The sequence below is a fragment of the Caretta caretta genome, chromosome 20 (genome assembly GCF_965140235.1).
Source record: "Caretta caretta isolate rCarCar2 chromosome 20, rCarCar1.hap1, whole genome shotgun sequence".
Lineage (NCBI taxonomy): Eukaryota > Metazoa > Chordata > Testudines > Cheloniidae > Caretta > Caretta caretta.
Window position 1 is genome coordinate 13,765,770 of NC_134225.1, and position 16,335 is coordinate 13,782,104.

General features: G+C 46.3%; 1 protein-coding gene across 4 annotated transcripts in view; it reads left to right on the plus strand.

The window, feature by feature from the left end:
• The window catches only part of VDR (vitamin D receptor), a 128,395-nt gene that overhangs the window by 105,156 nt on the left and 6,904 nt on the right, over positions 1 to 16,335 (plus strand). For all 4 annotated transcript variants that reach the window (XM_075121454.1, XM_048831816.2, XM_075121453.1 and 1 more), the window contains 5 exons: positions 507 to 691; positions 2,493 to 2,598; positions 3,885 to 4,056; positions 13,541 to 13,692; positions 15,859 to 15,975. In XM_075121454.1, the coding sequence (XP_074977555.1) occupies positions 507 to 691; positions 2,493 to 2,598; positions 3,885 to 4,056; positions 13,541 to 13,692; positions 15,859 to 15,975 (732 nt within the window). The remainder of the gene's footprint in view (positions 1 to 506; positions 692 to 2,492; positions 2,599 to 3,884; positions 4,057 to 13,540; positions 13,693 to 15,858; positions 15,976 to 16,335) is intronic.

The window sequence follows — 16,335 nt, forward strand, 5'->3', positions numbered from 1 at the left end:
GGTGGGTGAGGTGATATCTTTTGGTAAGGGAGACTAGCTGTTGATCTTACACTGAGCTCTTTGGGTCTGAGCAAGGCAGTCTGCAGACTTTTTTAGGGCTCTCCACAGAAGTTCACCCACATGCAACAAGCTGCAAGGCTGGGGTCTAGAACATGTATGGTGATGCCAAAATTCCTCACCTCTCTCTTTCTCATTCTATCTAACACTGGATCAAATGCTTCTCTAGAATTATGGGAGATGTGACATTGCTAAATCAGGATTTAAATAGCAGCAGGAAGCAGTGACCTGCTAATTCAGCAGATTTAAAACAAGAGGGAGAAAATACAGGTTTAATTATTAAGTAGCAATACAAAAGGGACAGGGTATTTACTCTGGAGCTCACTTTTGAGACATCTTCTACAATGACTTTTGGTTTTACCCAGTTTCTAAGTATTTGTAGATAATTCCAGGATGTTGATTTTTGACTCTTGTTCATTCTCTTCCCCTTGCCACATGTTTGTAAACAGTCATTCTGACAGATGAGGAGGTCCAGAGGAAGAGAGAGATGATAACGAAGAGGAAGGAAGAGGAGGCTCTCAAAGAGAGCATGAAGCCCAAATTATCGGAGGAGCAACAGAGAGTCGTTGACATTCTTCTCGAGGCCCATCGCAAAACTTATGACCCAACCTATTCTGACTTCACCCAGTTCCGGGTATGTTCCAGGACCTGCTTTCTCTCCCTTAGCTTTCATGCGAAGACTTCCCATTTGCTGTTACTAGGAGGACCTCTGGTGGTGGTAGAAGGCTGTGCCAAAATTCTGATAGATAAGCTAAGTAGTAGTCTCTACCTCTTCCATACCATGACCCAGTGTTACAATGTAAAGTTTTGCAATCTTCCTCCTAACTAGTCATATGGGGAAGAAAGGTGGTCATGATGCCCTGAATCTTGTTTATGGCTCCCCCAGGTTCAGAACGTGTGATCTTAGGGCACTCACTGACTATCAGTGAAAGTGCCCATGTGCTGTTCTCCCAAAATGTCATTCTGTTTATATAATTGGGGCTCAGAATCTTGCCACAAATGACAGTGGCAGCTGTCAATCACTGGAAGGCTTTAAATCAAGACTGGATGTCTTTCTAAAAGACAGGTTTCAGAGTAGCAGCCGTGTTAGTCTGTATTCACAAAAAGAAAAGGAGTACTTGTGGTACCTTAGAGACTAACCAATTTATTTGAGCATAAGCTTTCGTGAGCTACAGCTCACTTCATCGGATGCATTCAGTGGAAAATACAGTGAGGAGATTTATATATACACAGAACATGAAAAAATGGGTGACTTGCTATAGCTCTAACAGAAGCTGTGGGCTTGAATCAGAAATTACTGGGTGAAGTTCTCTGTGGTTGGTGTTATGTAGATCAGACTAGATCCCAATGATCCCCCTAAGCTCTGACCTTAAAATGTATGAATCCATTCCAGTTGCCATCCATGAGAGAAGTACTATAGGTCAAATCAGAGCCTACATGTGTATTGAATTAGTCAAATTCCTCAGTGGTATGCAAGGACTCTGGAACACAAGATTCAAACATGCAGCAATTGCATAAAACCTTTCTCTGCCTCGGATACAGTATTTTTTTTAATAAGCTGGAAATTAATGAGTAGCTGACTATTTTCTTAGATCAATAGTGATCGGAAAACTAATATTCAAAACCTGAGTATGTGCTGGATGATCTGGTTAAATATGGCAGGCCTGATCCCAGCTGATGTAAATCAACTTAGCTTCATTGATAGGCTGATTCACACAACCAAGGATCTGGGCCAGGAAGTGGAACACTAGTAGCTTAAAATTAGAAGAAAAACCTAAGTTACTAATATTCCTAATGTATCTGCCCTGTTAGTTTTGAGACCTTTAACACAATCACTAGGTAATTTTAATTATAGAATTATATTTAATGTGTCTTAAACCCAGAAGATACACAACAAAACAGAATTAAAAAGTAATGTCCCAGTGCAAAAGAGGACACATGGTAGAAGCTATTGGTTAGTCAATTTTAAAATACTTCTAAATCAGCCTTGCAACATTGTCATGACAACTTACCATCCCAGGAACAATTGACTAATCTGCTCTTTCCCATGATGGTGGTGGTGGAGGAAAACCTGATGATATTTTACTCGTTGGACAGGGTATCATAGGAAGAAGTCCAGCGTCAGCCAGGAATGACCTGAGCAATCTAATAGAGATAGGAAAGACCAAGGTGAAGTTTCCAAAAACACTCAGCACCAGTCCAGCTCTGCTCCCATCAAAATTAATGGAAGCAGAGGTAGGCCAACACTGAGCACTTTTGGAAATTCTCCTCCAAAATCCTATAGTCCACTGGATTGTACCCTTATCCTTGGCCAGGACAATGTTTAAGAAGTGCGCCCCTCTACCTGGGAGGACACAGAGAATAAAGAAAAATGCAGTGTTCCTTTGTCAACCCACTTTCTCAGAGGTATAATCAGTTCCTGCATTCTGTTCCAGCCTCCTGTGAGAGCCAACTCAAGCAAAAGAATAACTAGATCATCATCGGTCCTTACGCATGGCTCCTCATCGGAAGAGTCTTCAGATACCTTCAGCTGTTCTCCAGGTATTATACGTGGTATTGGCTTTCTCCCCTACAAATGATAGTCACATGGATAAGTCAGAGTAGGGATTTAAGCAATCTGTGGGGTTTTTAAATAACGGTTATTTTGACAGTTTGTCATTTCTGAGTCTTCATGATCTTTGTTTAAGAAATGCAACCCCTTCCCCCACAACCCTGCCAAACACTTAAATACATACCTAACAGTAAGCATGTGCATAGTCCAGGGTGAGTGCTCGTGTGTTTAAAGTTAAGCGTGTTAAATGTTTTGTTGGATCATGGCCTAATTCCACATTTGATGCATCAGAGGCATCCCCTCTTGCGCCAAACCTGAAGCAACTCTTCTGCCTGGAGGGTTGTGTGGCTGGGAGGGAATAGGTAATGGCAGAGGACAGCTGCTCTACAAGGTATCACCTTAGCAAACCCTCAAGCAAATACCTTTGTGACATTTCTGCTCCGTGCTACGCCAGTCCAGTGGTTCTGCAGATTTTAGAGAGCAAGAGAGAACCTGGCTCAGAGGAGGGGTGGCTGATTGGGATGCTACAGAGAGCAGGAGACAACCATAAGAGGGGGTTTGCTTTACGTGGAGACTGGATGGAGAGGAACCCATAGAGGCCTCACTGGGAGGGGTTTGCTGTAGGCATATGGCTTTGTTTAACAGGAGGGAGCTGTGGGGGTAAGTAGGGAGAGGATAGCAAATAGGTAAACAGCTGGGGAACGGGATGAGGGAAGAGCAGGGAGCAGAAGACTGGCTAGGGGTAAATAGTTGTAGGGGTGGTATCAGGGAGCAGGGGGATTATAACACAGGGGATATTGGTGCCTGGGTATGGGGTGATGTGAGTTACTAGGCAAGGCGGGGATATAGACTGCTTGAAGGCAGATGGTAATGGTGCCAGGTGAGAGATGTGGGTGAATGCGATGCAGATTTTCAAAATAAACAGAGCTTTAGTGTTGCTTTGATTCCAAAATTCTCCTAATTGTGCTGCAGTGGCTCCTCAAGGCTCCTTTTCCAAGGACAGCTTTAAAATCCCTGTAGCATGAGTCAGCTCACTCAAACACAGATTGTTGCATACTCTTCCTCTCTCTCATTTTTACTAAAATATTCCCTAGCCTAAGTCCCCTAAGGGCAAGGTGCACATGGTGCCCATGGACTGGGATACAAATGTTGTGGTTGTGCAGTTATTTATTTTGACACTCTCTCCTCTTGGTTGATTTTTATCCTGAAGAACAAACTTCCTATCATGGGGAAACCGTGCAGCCAAGATAAATATCAACCTCTTTCCACTCCACAGAGTCTGTAGAGCACAGAATGTTCTCCAACATGGCACTGAACGAGGAGTCTGACGAAAGCCCTTCCATGGATATTAACCTCTCGCACCTCACCATGCTACCTCACCTGGCTGACCTCGTCAGCTACAGCATACAGAAAGTGATTGGCTTTGCAAAAATGATCCCAGGGTTCAGGTAAGGACGGGTTTGTTCCCCAAAGTTTGGGCAGGCTTTGCTTTGATTTTTTGGTTGAAATCACTCTGTGTCTGTCTTGCTTTATGCTGCTTGTTCATTTTCCTAAATTTGTCTCATCTCTGCTGCTGCCTTAAGCCCAAGCATTCTTCTTTCTTGCTCCTTCTGCAGCTCAGCACTGCCTCCACTGAAGTCATCACTGACTCTTCTCTTCCTGTTGCTTCCCTAGCCTTATCCACAATGCCCCTAATCCAGCACTTAAACACATGCCTAACTCTAAGAGCTTGGCTACACTTGCAAGTTAGAGTGCATTAAGTCAGCCCCTGGCACCCTAACTCCTGAGGTGTCCACACTGGCAAGGCACGTAGAGCGCCCGGACTCCGCGGCTGGAACGCCCCTGATAATCCACCTCCACAAGAAGTATAACACTTGCTGTGCCCCGGCTGGACCACCGCGGCACCAGTGTGGACGCCCTGGTCTATTAATGCGCTCTGATCAGCCTCCAGAAGTGTCCCACAATGCCTGTTCTAGCCACTCTGGTCTTCACTTTGAACTCTACTGCCCTGCACTCAGGTGACCAACCATCAGACACGCCCGTTACATTTTCTGGGAATTTTGAAATTCCCCTTCCTGTTTGCTCAGCAAGGCGTGGAGTGCTCTCAATGCATCTTTCCAGGTGACCATGCCTCCACGCAACAGACAGTCCCCAGTGTGGAGCAATGGCGAGGTGCTGGACCTCATAGAATCGTAGAATATCAGGGTTGGAAGGGACCCTCAGGAGGTCATCTAGTCCAATCCCCTGCTCAAAGCAGGACCAATCCACAACTAAATCATCCCAGCTAGGGGTTTGTCAAGCCTGACCTTAAAAACCTCTAAGGATGGAGATTCCACCACCTCCCTAGGTAACCCATTCCAGTGCTTCACCACTCTCCTAGTGAAACAGTGTTTCCTAATATCCAACCTAGACCTCCCCCACTGCAACTTGAGACCATTGCTCCTTGTTCTGTCATCTAGTACCACTGAGGACAGTCTAAATCCATCCTCTTTGGAACCCCCTTTCAGGTAGTTGAAGGCTGCTATCAAATCCCGCCTCACTCTTCTCTTCTGCAGACTAAATAAGCCCAGTTCCCTCAGCCTCTCCTTGTAAGTCATGTGCTCCAGCCCCCTAATCAATTTTGTTGCCCTCTGCTGGACTCTTTCCAATTTTTCCACATCCTTCTTGTAGTGTGGGGCCCAAAACTGGACACAGTACTCCAGATGAGGCCTCACCAATGCCGAATAGAGGGGAATAATCACTTCCCTCGATCTGCTGGCAATGCTCCTACTAATGCAGCCCAATATGCTGTTAGCCTTCGTGACAACAAGGGCACACTGTTGACTCATATCCAGCTTCTCGACAAATGTAACCTCTAGGTCCTCTTCTGTAGAACTGCTGCCTAGCACTCAGTCCCTAGTCTGTAGCAGTGCATGGATTCTTCCGTCCTAAGTGCAGGACTCTGCACTTGTCCTTATTGAACCTCATCAGATTTCTTTTGGCCCAATCCTCTAATTTGTGTAGGTCCCTCTGTATCTTATCCCTCCCCTCCAGCATATCTACCACTCGTCCCAGTTTAGTGTCATCTGCAAACTTGCTGAGGGTGCAATCCACGCCATTCTCCAGATCATTAATGAAGATATTGAACAAAACCGGTCCCAGGACCGACGCTTGGGGCACTCCGCTTGACACTGGCTGCCAACTAGACATGGAGCCATTGATCACAACCCGATGATCTAGCCAGCTTTCTATCCACCTTACAGTCCATTCATCCAGCCCATACTCTTTAACTTGCTGGCAAGCTAGAGTTTGCAGGGAAGAAGCTGTCCAGTCCCAGCTGCACTCCAGCCATAGGAATTACGATACCTTCGGGCAGATATCAAGGGACATGATGGAAAGGGGCCATGACCGGGACGCACAGCAGTGCAGGGTTAAAGTGAAGGAGCTGCAGAATGCCTACCACAAAGCGTGAGAGGCAAACCACCGCTCTGATGCTGCCCCCACGACCTGCCGTTTCTACAAAGAGCTGGGCGCGATACTTGGGGACGACCCCACTTCCACTCCAAAGACCACCGTGGACACTTCAGAGGCCATAGCAGCACAGAGTTCAACAAGGCAGGAGGAGGAGAGCGGGAACGAAGGTGCTGAGGAGGAGGGGGACAGCCCGGCATCCCTAGATTCATGCACCCAGGAGCTGTTTTCAAGCCAGGAGGAAGGTAGCCAGTCGCAGCGGATAGTGCTTGGGCAAGAACAAACCGCAGAGGAGGTGCCTGGTAAGTGGCTTTTATTTTGGGAAGGTAGTTGTTCGGTGCGGGCCCTTGGGGCAAGGAGGGTTGCAGGGTTAGGGCTGCATGCATGCCTAGATGCGGAACAGGGCATTGATGTGCTCTCTCACACCGCGGTAATTGGCCTCAGGGATGTCTTCAAAGGTCTGATGCAGAAGCTGGGCAATCCGCTTGCGCAGGTTCCTTGGCAGAGCTACTGTGCTCCTTGTCCCAGTATACATGGGATAGCTCCGTGGTTTGAGCATCAGCCTGCTAAACCCAAGTTTGTGAGTTCAATCCTTGAGGGGGCCATTTAGGGATCTGGGGCAAAAATTGGGGATTGGTCCTGCTTTGAGCAGGGGGTTGGACTAGATGACCTCCTGAGGGCCCTTCCAACCCTGAGATTCTATGATTAAGGCTAACATGTCCATGCCACTGTGCCATGATGGGCGGGCAGACCACTGCTGCACACAGGCAATCTGCATAAGGGCCAGGGTGGAAGCCACATTGTAGTAGAAGACCCTCCCTTGCTTCCCAGGTCACCCTTAGCAGCAAGATATCTTCCAGGACGAATTCATCCTGTGGAAAATGTGGGGACAGTGTTCACTATAGGGGCCCCCTACAGCTGTTGGCTCTTCCCAAGGCACAGAACCCCAGAGGACAGTATGGCTATGAAACAATCAGTCCCCCTTGCCCCTGTGCTTACTCATCATTTTGGGGCTCCTGTGGATTATGTTCGCTCGCTTTGGGTCGGGCAGTTTCTGCTATTATGTACACTCTATTTGTCTTTAAGTACGGCCAAATCATTGCTCTGTCTGGTGTGAACAATGCTGCCTCTGTTAAGTGTTGCATTTTGGCTTTACAGATGCAACCTTGAGATCCCAGCCATCCTTGTTATCAACTGCTGAAAGATTTCAAAGAATCAGGAAGCGTCCGCAAAGACGCAGAGGACCTGCTGCATGAAGTCATGCAGCAGTCCCTTAATGAAAATCAAAAAGTACAGGAGTGGCGGGAGATGAAAGGAGGCTTCATCAGCAGAATGCGGATCACCGGCACCAAAGCACGGAGCAGCTGCTAAGCATCATGGAGCGCCAAGCGGAGTTGATACAGGCGCTCATAGCAATGCAGACGGAGCACATCCGCACCTGCCCATCCCCTGCAGCCGTTGTCCCAAAACTCTTTCCCTTGTGCCCCCATGTCACTGCCAACCCACTTTCCCCAACATCCGGGTTCTTATCTCCACCAGCTGCCTCCAATGCCTGTAGCTTCACCACCCAGCCTTGCAAACTACAACCCTTACCCACTGCACTCAACCCACATCACCACGCATGTTAGCCAGCCTGAAGAGCAGCACTCATTCTACGGCACTCCAGACAGGAAAGCTGAGTATGATAACAGGACATATGCAAATCTGTGATTGTCCCGTTCCCCACCCCCCTTCCCTCCTCCCACGTAGCACAGATGTGTCATGCCCTTTCTGTTTCCCAAGCAGTTGTGTTTCTTTTCAATAAATGACTGTTTTGGCTTTGAAAACGTTCTTTATTGCATTAAGTAAAAGATACCATAGCCCAGGAAAGCAACAGGCACTGCAAGTCAGTGCATCGTACATAGCAAACACAGATGCAGGGCACCAAACATTACTGGTGGCTTTCAGCATCAAATTGCTCCCTCAAGGCATCCCTAATCCTTACAGCCCCGCGCTGGGCCCCTCTAATACGCTGGTCTCTGGCTGTTCAAATTCAGCCTCCAGGTGTTGAACCTCTGAGGTCCATGCCTGAGTGAAGCTTTCACCCTTCCCTTCACAAATGTTATGGAGGGTACAGCACACAGCTATAACGGCCAGGTCCAGCTTCCCATACAGACAGCACCAGTGGCCCTTTAAACGGCCAACAGCACACTCAACAGTCATTCTGAAAAAAGAAAAGGAATACTTGTGGTACCTTAGAGATTAACAAATTTATTTGAGCATAAGCTTTCGTGAGCTACAGCTCACTTCATCGGATGCATTCTGCACCGACTCTGCCTGTTGCTCCTTGCTGCCATCAAGGCTCCCTGTGTAGCGTTTCATGAGACACGGCATTAAAGGGTAAGCGGGGTGTCCAAGGATCACAATGGGCATTTCGACTTCCCCTACGGTGATCTTCTGGTCTGGGGAAAAAGTCCCAGCTTGCAGCTTCCTAAACAGGCCAGTGTTCCAGAAAATGCGTGTGTCATGCACCTTTCCGGACCAGCCTGCGTTAATGTCCATGAAACACCCACAGTGATCCACAAGCGCCTGGAGAACCATAGAGAAATACCCCTTCCGATTTATGTACTCTGAGACGAGGTGGTCTGGTGCCAGAATTGGAATGTGCGTCCCATCTATCACCCCTCCGCAGATAAGGAAACCCATTGTGCAAAGCCAGCCACAATGTCACCCACATTGCCCAGAGTCACGGTTCTTCTGAGCAGGATGCGATTAATGGCCCTGCAAACTTGCATCAATCCGATTCCAGCGGTCGACTTTCCCACTCCAAACTGGTTAGTGACTGGTAGCTGTCCGGAGTTGCCAGCTTCCAGACTGCAATAGCCACCCGCTTCTCCACCGTCAGGGCAGCTCTCAATCTCGTGTGCTTGCGCCGCAGCCCAGACTTGCATGACGATGTGATCCCACCACTCAGTGCTTGTTTCCTGAGCCCAAAGTTTACAAATCACTCTGTAAAGCATTCTATAATCTTAGCATGATGATGATTCATAGAAGGCGTTTGGTGTTTTGTGGATTGCTCTGGATTGGAAGTGGCTTCTGCCAAGTTCAGCGCTGAGCGGCGATAGGATGAGGACTTCTCAAGAGCTCCCAGGAAGAATAACTAAAGCACTCAAATCTAAAAGCTTACTCAGACGGCAGTGTCTTTCAGTTTCAAAGAACAGAACAAAGGTTCTGTGTTTCTGAGAATTCCAGGAACAGCCTCTGCTATTCTCTGATCACTTTCATCTAGTACAGATGGCGGGCTGATTATTGGTCTGGAAGCTAACCATGGATTTGAGTTCGATCCCTGATGTGTGCTGCTATCTTGGTAAAGCCAAATTTGCCTTTTATTTTTCAAGTTTACACCAGTATATTTGTGCCCTCTATTAAATTCTGATTTGTTACACTGGTGTAAAGACAGAGTAAATCCATTGTAGATAATCCATTGACACAAATGAAATCAGAATCTGGCTCCTCACATCCAAAAGAACTCTTCTTATTTGCTTTCTGCTTGTACTTCTCGCTTTTGCTCACTAGTGGGATTCTTTTGCAAGATGTCAACTCAAGGTTCAGCAACTCGGAGTTGGAAACTTCTTCTGCCCACTCAATTTCTGAGCCCAGGATGCGAGTAGGAATTGAGGGTTCTATAGTATCTAGATGTGGATAGTGAAGGTGGTTGGGCCAGCAGATACAGTTTAACATAAGCAAATATTAGTTAATTTGGGAGCCAGAGAGTAGATGTTAGATGGATAAGTCATCGGACACCCTAATGAGCAAAAAGATCTGACCGTTACTGTGGGAAAATCAGTGAAAGCATTGGTTCCATCACTGGTAATGTTAAATTTGTGTTTGTGAGGCTCTTAGGCCTCTCTCTGGTGTGCATCACCACAGTATCCATCAGCAATGCTTTATTTTGATACCATAGCACCTCAATGTGGTAAACTGATTTCCTTGTTTCCCATTATGCAGTTGAAGTAAGAGACCCCAAGGTAACATAGTATGGTTTTGTTCAACATCTTCATTAAAGACCAGGGAGGATGGCTTGGATTGCACCTTCAGCAAGTTCATGGATGACACTAAGCTGGGGAGAGAGGCAGATACACTGGAGGGTAGGGATAGGATCCAGAGGGACCTAGACAAATAGGAGGATTGGGCCAAAAGAAATCTGATGAGGTTCAACAAGGACAAGTGCAGGGTCCTGCACTTAGAATGGAAGAATCCCATGCAGTGCTACAGGCTGGGGACCTACTGGCTATGCAGTAGTTCTGCAGAAAAGGATCTGGCTGTGGAGAAGCCAGTGGAGAAGCTGGGTATGAGTCAACAGTGTGCCCTTTTTGCCAAGAAGGCTAATGGCATATTGGGCTGCATTAGTAGGAGCATTGCCAGCAGATCGAGGGAAGTGATTATTCCCCTCTATTCAGCACTGATGAGGCCACATCTGGAGTATTGTGTCCAGTTTTGGGGTCCCCACTCTAGAAAGGATGTGGACAAATTGGAGAGAGTCCAGCGGAGGACAACAAAAATGATTAGGGGTCTGAGGCACAACTTATGAGGAGAGGCTGAGGGAACTGGGCTTATTTAGTCTGCAGAAGAGAAGAGTGAGGCGGGATTTGATAGCAGCCTTCAACTACCTGAAGGGGGATTCCAAAGAGGATGGAGCTAGGCTGTTCTCAGTGATGGCAGATGAGAGAACAAGGAGCAATGGTCTCAAGTTGCAGTGGGAGAGGTCTAGGTTGGATATTAGGAAACACTGTTTCACTAGGAGAGTGGTGAAGCACTGGAATGGGTTACCTAGGGAGGTGGTGGAATCTCCATCCTTAGAGGTTTTTAAGGTCAGGCTTTACAAAGCCCTGGCTGGGATGATTTAGTTGGGGTTGGTCCTGCTTTGAGCAGGGGATTGGACTAGATGACCTCCTGAGGTCTCTTCCAACCCTAATCTTCTATGATTCTATTATTCTAAGTCAGTGCTAGAAGCAGGATTAGAACACAGATGTGACAGTCTGTATCCTTATGTTCACCCCTTTTACAAGACTATGATAAATTATGCACAAAATATGCCTTGTGAGGTGTCATTTGAAAACTCATAATTTGCTGCTTATTATTATCCTGGTAAAATATGTGTGGCAACATTGTATGTAAAAGATTCTACTGTATGATAGTACTGAGACATGTTCCAAAGTCTGAAAAGCAGCCAAAAACCAGTTCCTCAGAGGCAAAAGGCAAACTGACACTTCAGCCAGGTGTCAGTGAAATCAAATAGACTATCGCCTGGATAGTCTGTGGCAGGAAAAAGGGTGTAAGGGAGAAATTTACATTTTGGACCCAGTACTGTTCAAGATATTAATAAACGATCTGGGAAAAGGGGTAAACAGGTGGCAAATTTGCAGATGATACAAAACTACTCAAGATCGTTAAGTCCAAAGCAGACTGCGAAGAGTTACAAAGGGATCTCACAAAACTTGGTGACTGGGCAACAAAATGGCAGATTGCATTTATCAACATTGAATTTCAAGTAATGCACATTGCAAAACATAATCCGAAGGATATATATAAAATGGTAGGTCTAAATTAGCTGTTACCACTCAAGAAAGAGATCCTGGAGTCTTTGTGGATAGTTCTCTGCAAAAAAAAACATCCACTCAGTGTGCAGAGACAATCAAAATAGCTAACAAAATGTTGGGACTAATTAGGAAAATACCATATTGCCTCTATGTAAATTCATGGTACGCTCTCATCTTGAATACTGCATGCAGATCTGGTTGCCCCAGCTCAAAAAGATCAATTCATGGAGGATTGGGCCATCAATGGCTCTTAGCCAGGATGGACAGGAATGGTGTCCCTAGCCTCTGTTTACCAGAAGCTGGGAATGGGTGACAGCGGATGGATCACTTGATGATTACTTGTTCTGTTCATTCCCCTGAAGCACCTGGCATTGGCCACTGTTGAAGACAGGATACTGGGCTAGATGGACCTTTGGTGTGACCCAGTATGGCTGTTATGTTCTTGGCAAAGAAACAGCTGGAGGTTCCGGTCCCCACAGACTTTGTCTCCTGAATCCCAGCTGGAGATGATTCTCAAAGAAGAAAAAGTGTAAGAATGGGGAACAAACACGCCAAGTTATTCGTCCTTTACTCTCTGCCCATGGCATCAATACCTGAAGGATAAGGAAAGTAACACTGAGCGAGAGAGGGGTCCTGGCTGACAGAAATCCAGCCAGTAAGACTACTGAAGCAAGTGGTGAGAGATACCTTTGCTTTGAATTCATTTAACTTAAATTAATATTCTTTGCATTTTACCTTTTTATTTTCTTGTAAACACTTCTGACTTTTATGCCTCATTACTTGTAATCACTGAAAACCTATCCTTCTGTAGTTAATAAACTTGTTTGATCTAAACCAGTGTGTTTGGATTGAGATACCATTTGAGATAACAGGATTGGTGCATATCATTTTCTATTTAAAAAATGACTATCTTTATATGAGGTTGTATTGTCCAGTAGAGAGCTGGGCAGTATGAGACTCACGTTTCTGGGGGCAAATCTGGGACTGGGAATTTGCTGGTGTTGCTTGGCAGCGTAATTCAGGAGCGGCTGGCTGTAGCACTCACCGTATACCTGGAAGTTATGTACATGTTGGAGGCTGTGTGTGAGCAGACCAGGAGTGGTTGCTTTCACAGCAAAGTAGTGTAAAAGGCACTCCAGGTTGGAGAGTTGAGGGGACACAGCTGTTCAATAGTCCCAGTTGTACCCTGGGGAATGTCACAACAGGATTCCTGATTGCTACAGTTCACGCTCTCTCCACTAGGCTACAATGCTTTCTAGGTTAATCATAGGACAAACGCTGTTCAAGACCTGTGCATGCTTGTTGTCAGAGCTAGTGCATTATCAAGGAAATAAGTCTCTTTAAGCAAATACTGCCTTTTGGTTCTGCTTCTGTATCGCTCCGAGCACAATGCGCTCCTAGTCTGTGACCAGGGCTCGTAGGTGCTACTGCAACACACATAATTTTTTAAAAGATGGTACCCTGGTGTCATCATTTCTGTTAGAAACACAGGGAAATACCAGCTTTTCAAATAGGAATGACAGTAGGGGAAGCTGTTATTTTTCAAGATTCTAAGGGGATGTTGCAAGTGAGAGAGACTAATTCCAAGTTACAAAAAAAGCTATACAAGGTCCCTTTTCCCAACTCTAACTCCCTTAAGCATTTCATCCTGGGTGAACTGCAGTATCTTTTTACTGCAGTTTCAGTTCATTTAATTTCCAAACGAGCCACCAGACGGAATTTTGGGTTTTATTCTACTTCTGTATTTCTGTAGTCCAAAAAGGCTGCTTTTGGCGGTGAGCCAGAAGACATTACCTATATGGCTGGCATTTGGTTGCAGGTCCATTGCCAATCTAACTGGAGGGTTGGTGTTAGATTTACTTGAAGTCTCACTGATTGTCTCCCCCTCCCTTCCAATGTTCAGGGATCTGACGGCGGAGGACCAGATTGCCTTACTGAAGTCCAGCGCCATTGAAATTATTATGCTTCGTTCAAACCAGTCGTTTTCCTTGGAGGATATGGCATGGTCATGTGGAGGCAATGAATTCAAGTACCAAATCAATGACGTTACCCAAGGTAAATTATCTCTGGCTACCCCTGTAACCAAAGTACAGCATGGGTCCCATGGCAGCTTTGTTGCTTGTTGAAGGTTAATAAATTTGTCTGAATCTGATTTCCCCAACCTTAACATAGATTTTTGCATTTACTATAATTTAATACCACTTTGGGGATGCAAATTGAGATCCACACCAATTCAAGGAATGCAAAGTTAAGGTGATGTTAGCTGGGATTGGGTACTGGCATGTAATTCATTCCTGACCGGAGCCCCAGCACAAGGCCCTCACATCCCTTACATTGTGCTTGAGCCCCATGGGGCATGTACATTTAACAGCCTAACTAGTCATCTGAAAATAATACCCATTAGAACAGTGGTGGGCAACCTGCGGCCCATTGGCCGCATGCAGCCCATCAGGGTAATCCTCTGGCGGGCCACCAGACAGTTTGGTTACATTTGCACAGCCGCCCATAGCTCCCAGTGGCTATGGTTTGCCGTTTCCAGCCAATGGGAGCTGCGGGAAGTGGCGTGGGCCAGGGCGGCAAAACCAAAGCCCAAAGGCTTCAGCCCCAGGGAAAGGTCCTCTAACCTGAACCTTGCCGCCCAGGGCTGAAGCTCTTGGGCTTTGGCACCAGGCCTCAACAAGTCTAAGCCAGCCCTGGCAACCCCATTAAAACCTAGTCGTGACCCACTTTGGGGTCCCGACCCACAGTTTGAGAACCGCTAGTCTAGAAGTACCTATGCAAAGAGAATATATCTGATAGAGGGATCCTTAGTCTATCCAATGAAGTCTTTGTCACGCTGTCTGGAGTGGCTCACGGCTATGAGTGTTTACCTCAGGGCAAACTCTCCAAACCAGTGGTGTGTTCTATAATTAGCTTTCACCAAGCCAGTAACAAAAGTGAACTCCTGGATCACTATGTCAGTCTTACGATGGAGTCACAGACAGCCCCTCAGACTCTCCAGCCTATCTTGCCACTCAGGCAAACTGAACTTCGTGATAAAAAAATCTCTTAAACCAAAAATCACACCACATCAGGTTGCTCCCAGTCCCAAGAGACCAGTCACTTACCCCAGATCAATCTGGCCTTGAAATCTGAGCTTCCAGCAACGTAGTCCCTGCTGCTGTCATTTGTTTACCACACTCGGGAGATTCCTGTTTCAAGAGCAGCTGGCTTAAAACAACCTGCTACTGTTACAGTAGTAAATACTTGGAAATTATCTATTTGCAAAAATCCTATGGAAAGTTGAGCCAGTGTGCATGCAAATGTGACACTTGAATAAAATGACTGTTTACCACTGTTGTAAACCCACACACTCTCCTTTTGCAGATCAGCTAACTAGGAATCAGAGTGCTGAGCTTTCCAAGATCCTCAAGTGCCAATGATTCCTTCTCCTAGCTCCTAAAATTATTTGCTTTTAATGGGCATAGCACCAGCAGCATGCTAAGATGCTTTAAATGATATAAAGACAAGGTCCCTGCTCCAAAGTCTTACCATTTAGCAAGTCTCTGCAGGAGAGAGGCCCAGAAATAAGATATAGGGAGGGTTGTAGGTCTGGAATGAGGTGCATTGATAAAGCTGTGGGAGGGGGGTCCCATGATTAGAGTAGCAACACTCAGGTGTAATTAGAGCTGTGTGACAAACGCTTAATTGCTTCATGAGAACTAGAGTTTGGAACTGATCCATTTCAACCACTTATTATCTCCTCTCCCATTGACCAAACTCTCTGAGTTGAAGGGACCTGGTTGCAGATATCCTTGATATCTCCGGCACCTTAGAGACTAACCAATTTATTTGAGCATAAGCTTTCGTGAGCTACAGCTCACTTCATCGGATGCATCCCGTGGAATGTGTAGAAGATCTTTTTATACACACAAAGCATGAAAAAATACCTCCCCCCACCCCACTCTGCTTTGTGTGTATAAAAAGATCTTCTACACTTTCCACAGGATGCATCCGATGAAGTGAGCTGTAGCTCACGAAAGCTCACGCTCAAATAAATCGGTTAGTCTCTAAGGTGCCACACGTACTCCTTTTCTTTTTGCGAATACAGACTAACACGGCTGCTACTCTGAAACTTGATATCTCTGCCTTTGTTTTCACTTAGCAGTTGACTTTTAGGAGATCCGAATTCCTGGAGGTAGAAAGACTGTTCTGGAGGATGTTCTGTGTTTTGTCTTTTAGCTGGTCACAGCCTAGAACTGTTGGAACCACTTGTGAAATTTCAGATTGGCTTAAAGAAGTTGAACCTTCACGAAGAGGAGCATGTGCTCCTGATGGGCATCTGCATCCTCTCCCCTGGTAAGAGAAACTTGGTGTCTGGCTGCATGTTCCATGCTCAGAGCCAATAATCTATGAGCTGCCTTTATCTGTACTGCGGAAGTGGGGCTGCCCCCCTCAGCCAGGGCCTACAAAGCTAACCACTAGCCATCTATAAGACCCTGATCCAAGCCCAGGGAAGGCACCGCAGCCCTCACAGCCACTGCCGAGCCAGGGAGCAAGAGACTTGGAATCAAACGTGGGTTGCCAAGGTGCTGTGTGTGGGGCTACACCTTAAAACCATTCGGAGACTGATGCCAGTGCAGAACAGTGACTCGCTTATTGAGTGGAGCATCTCACTGGGCGCATGACACCAGTGCTCTTGGATCTGCGCTGGTACCT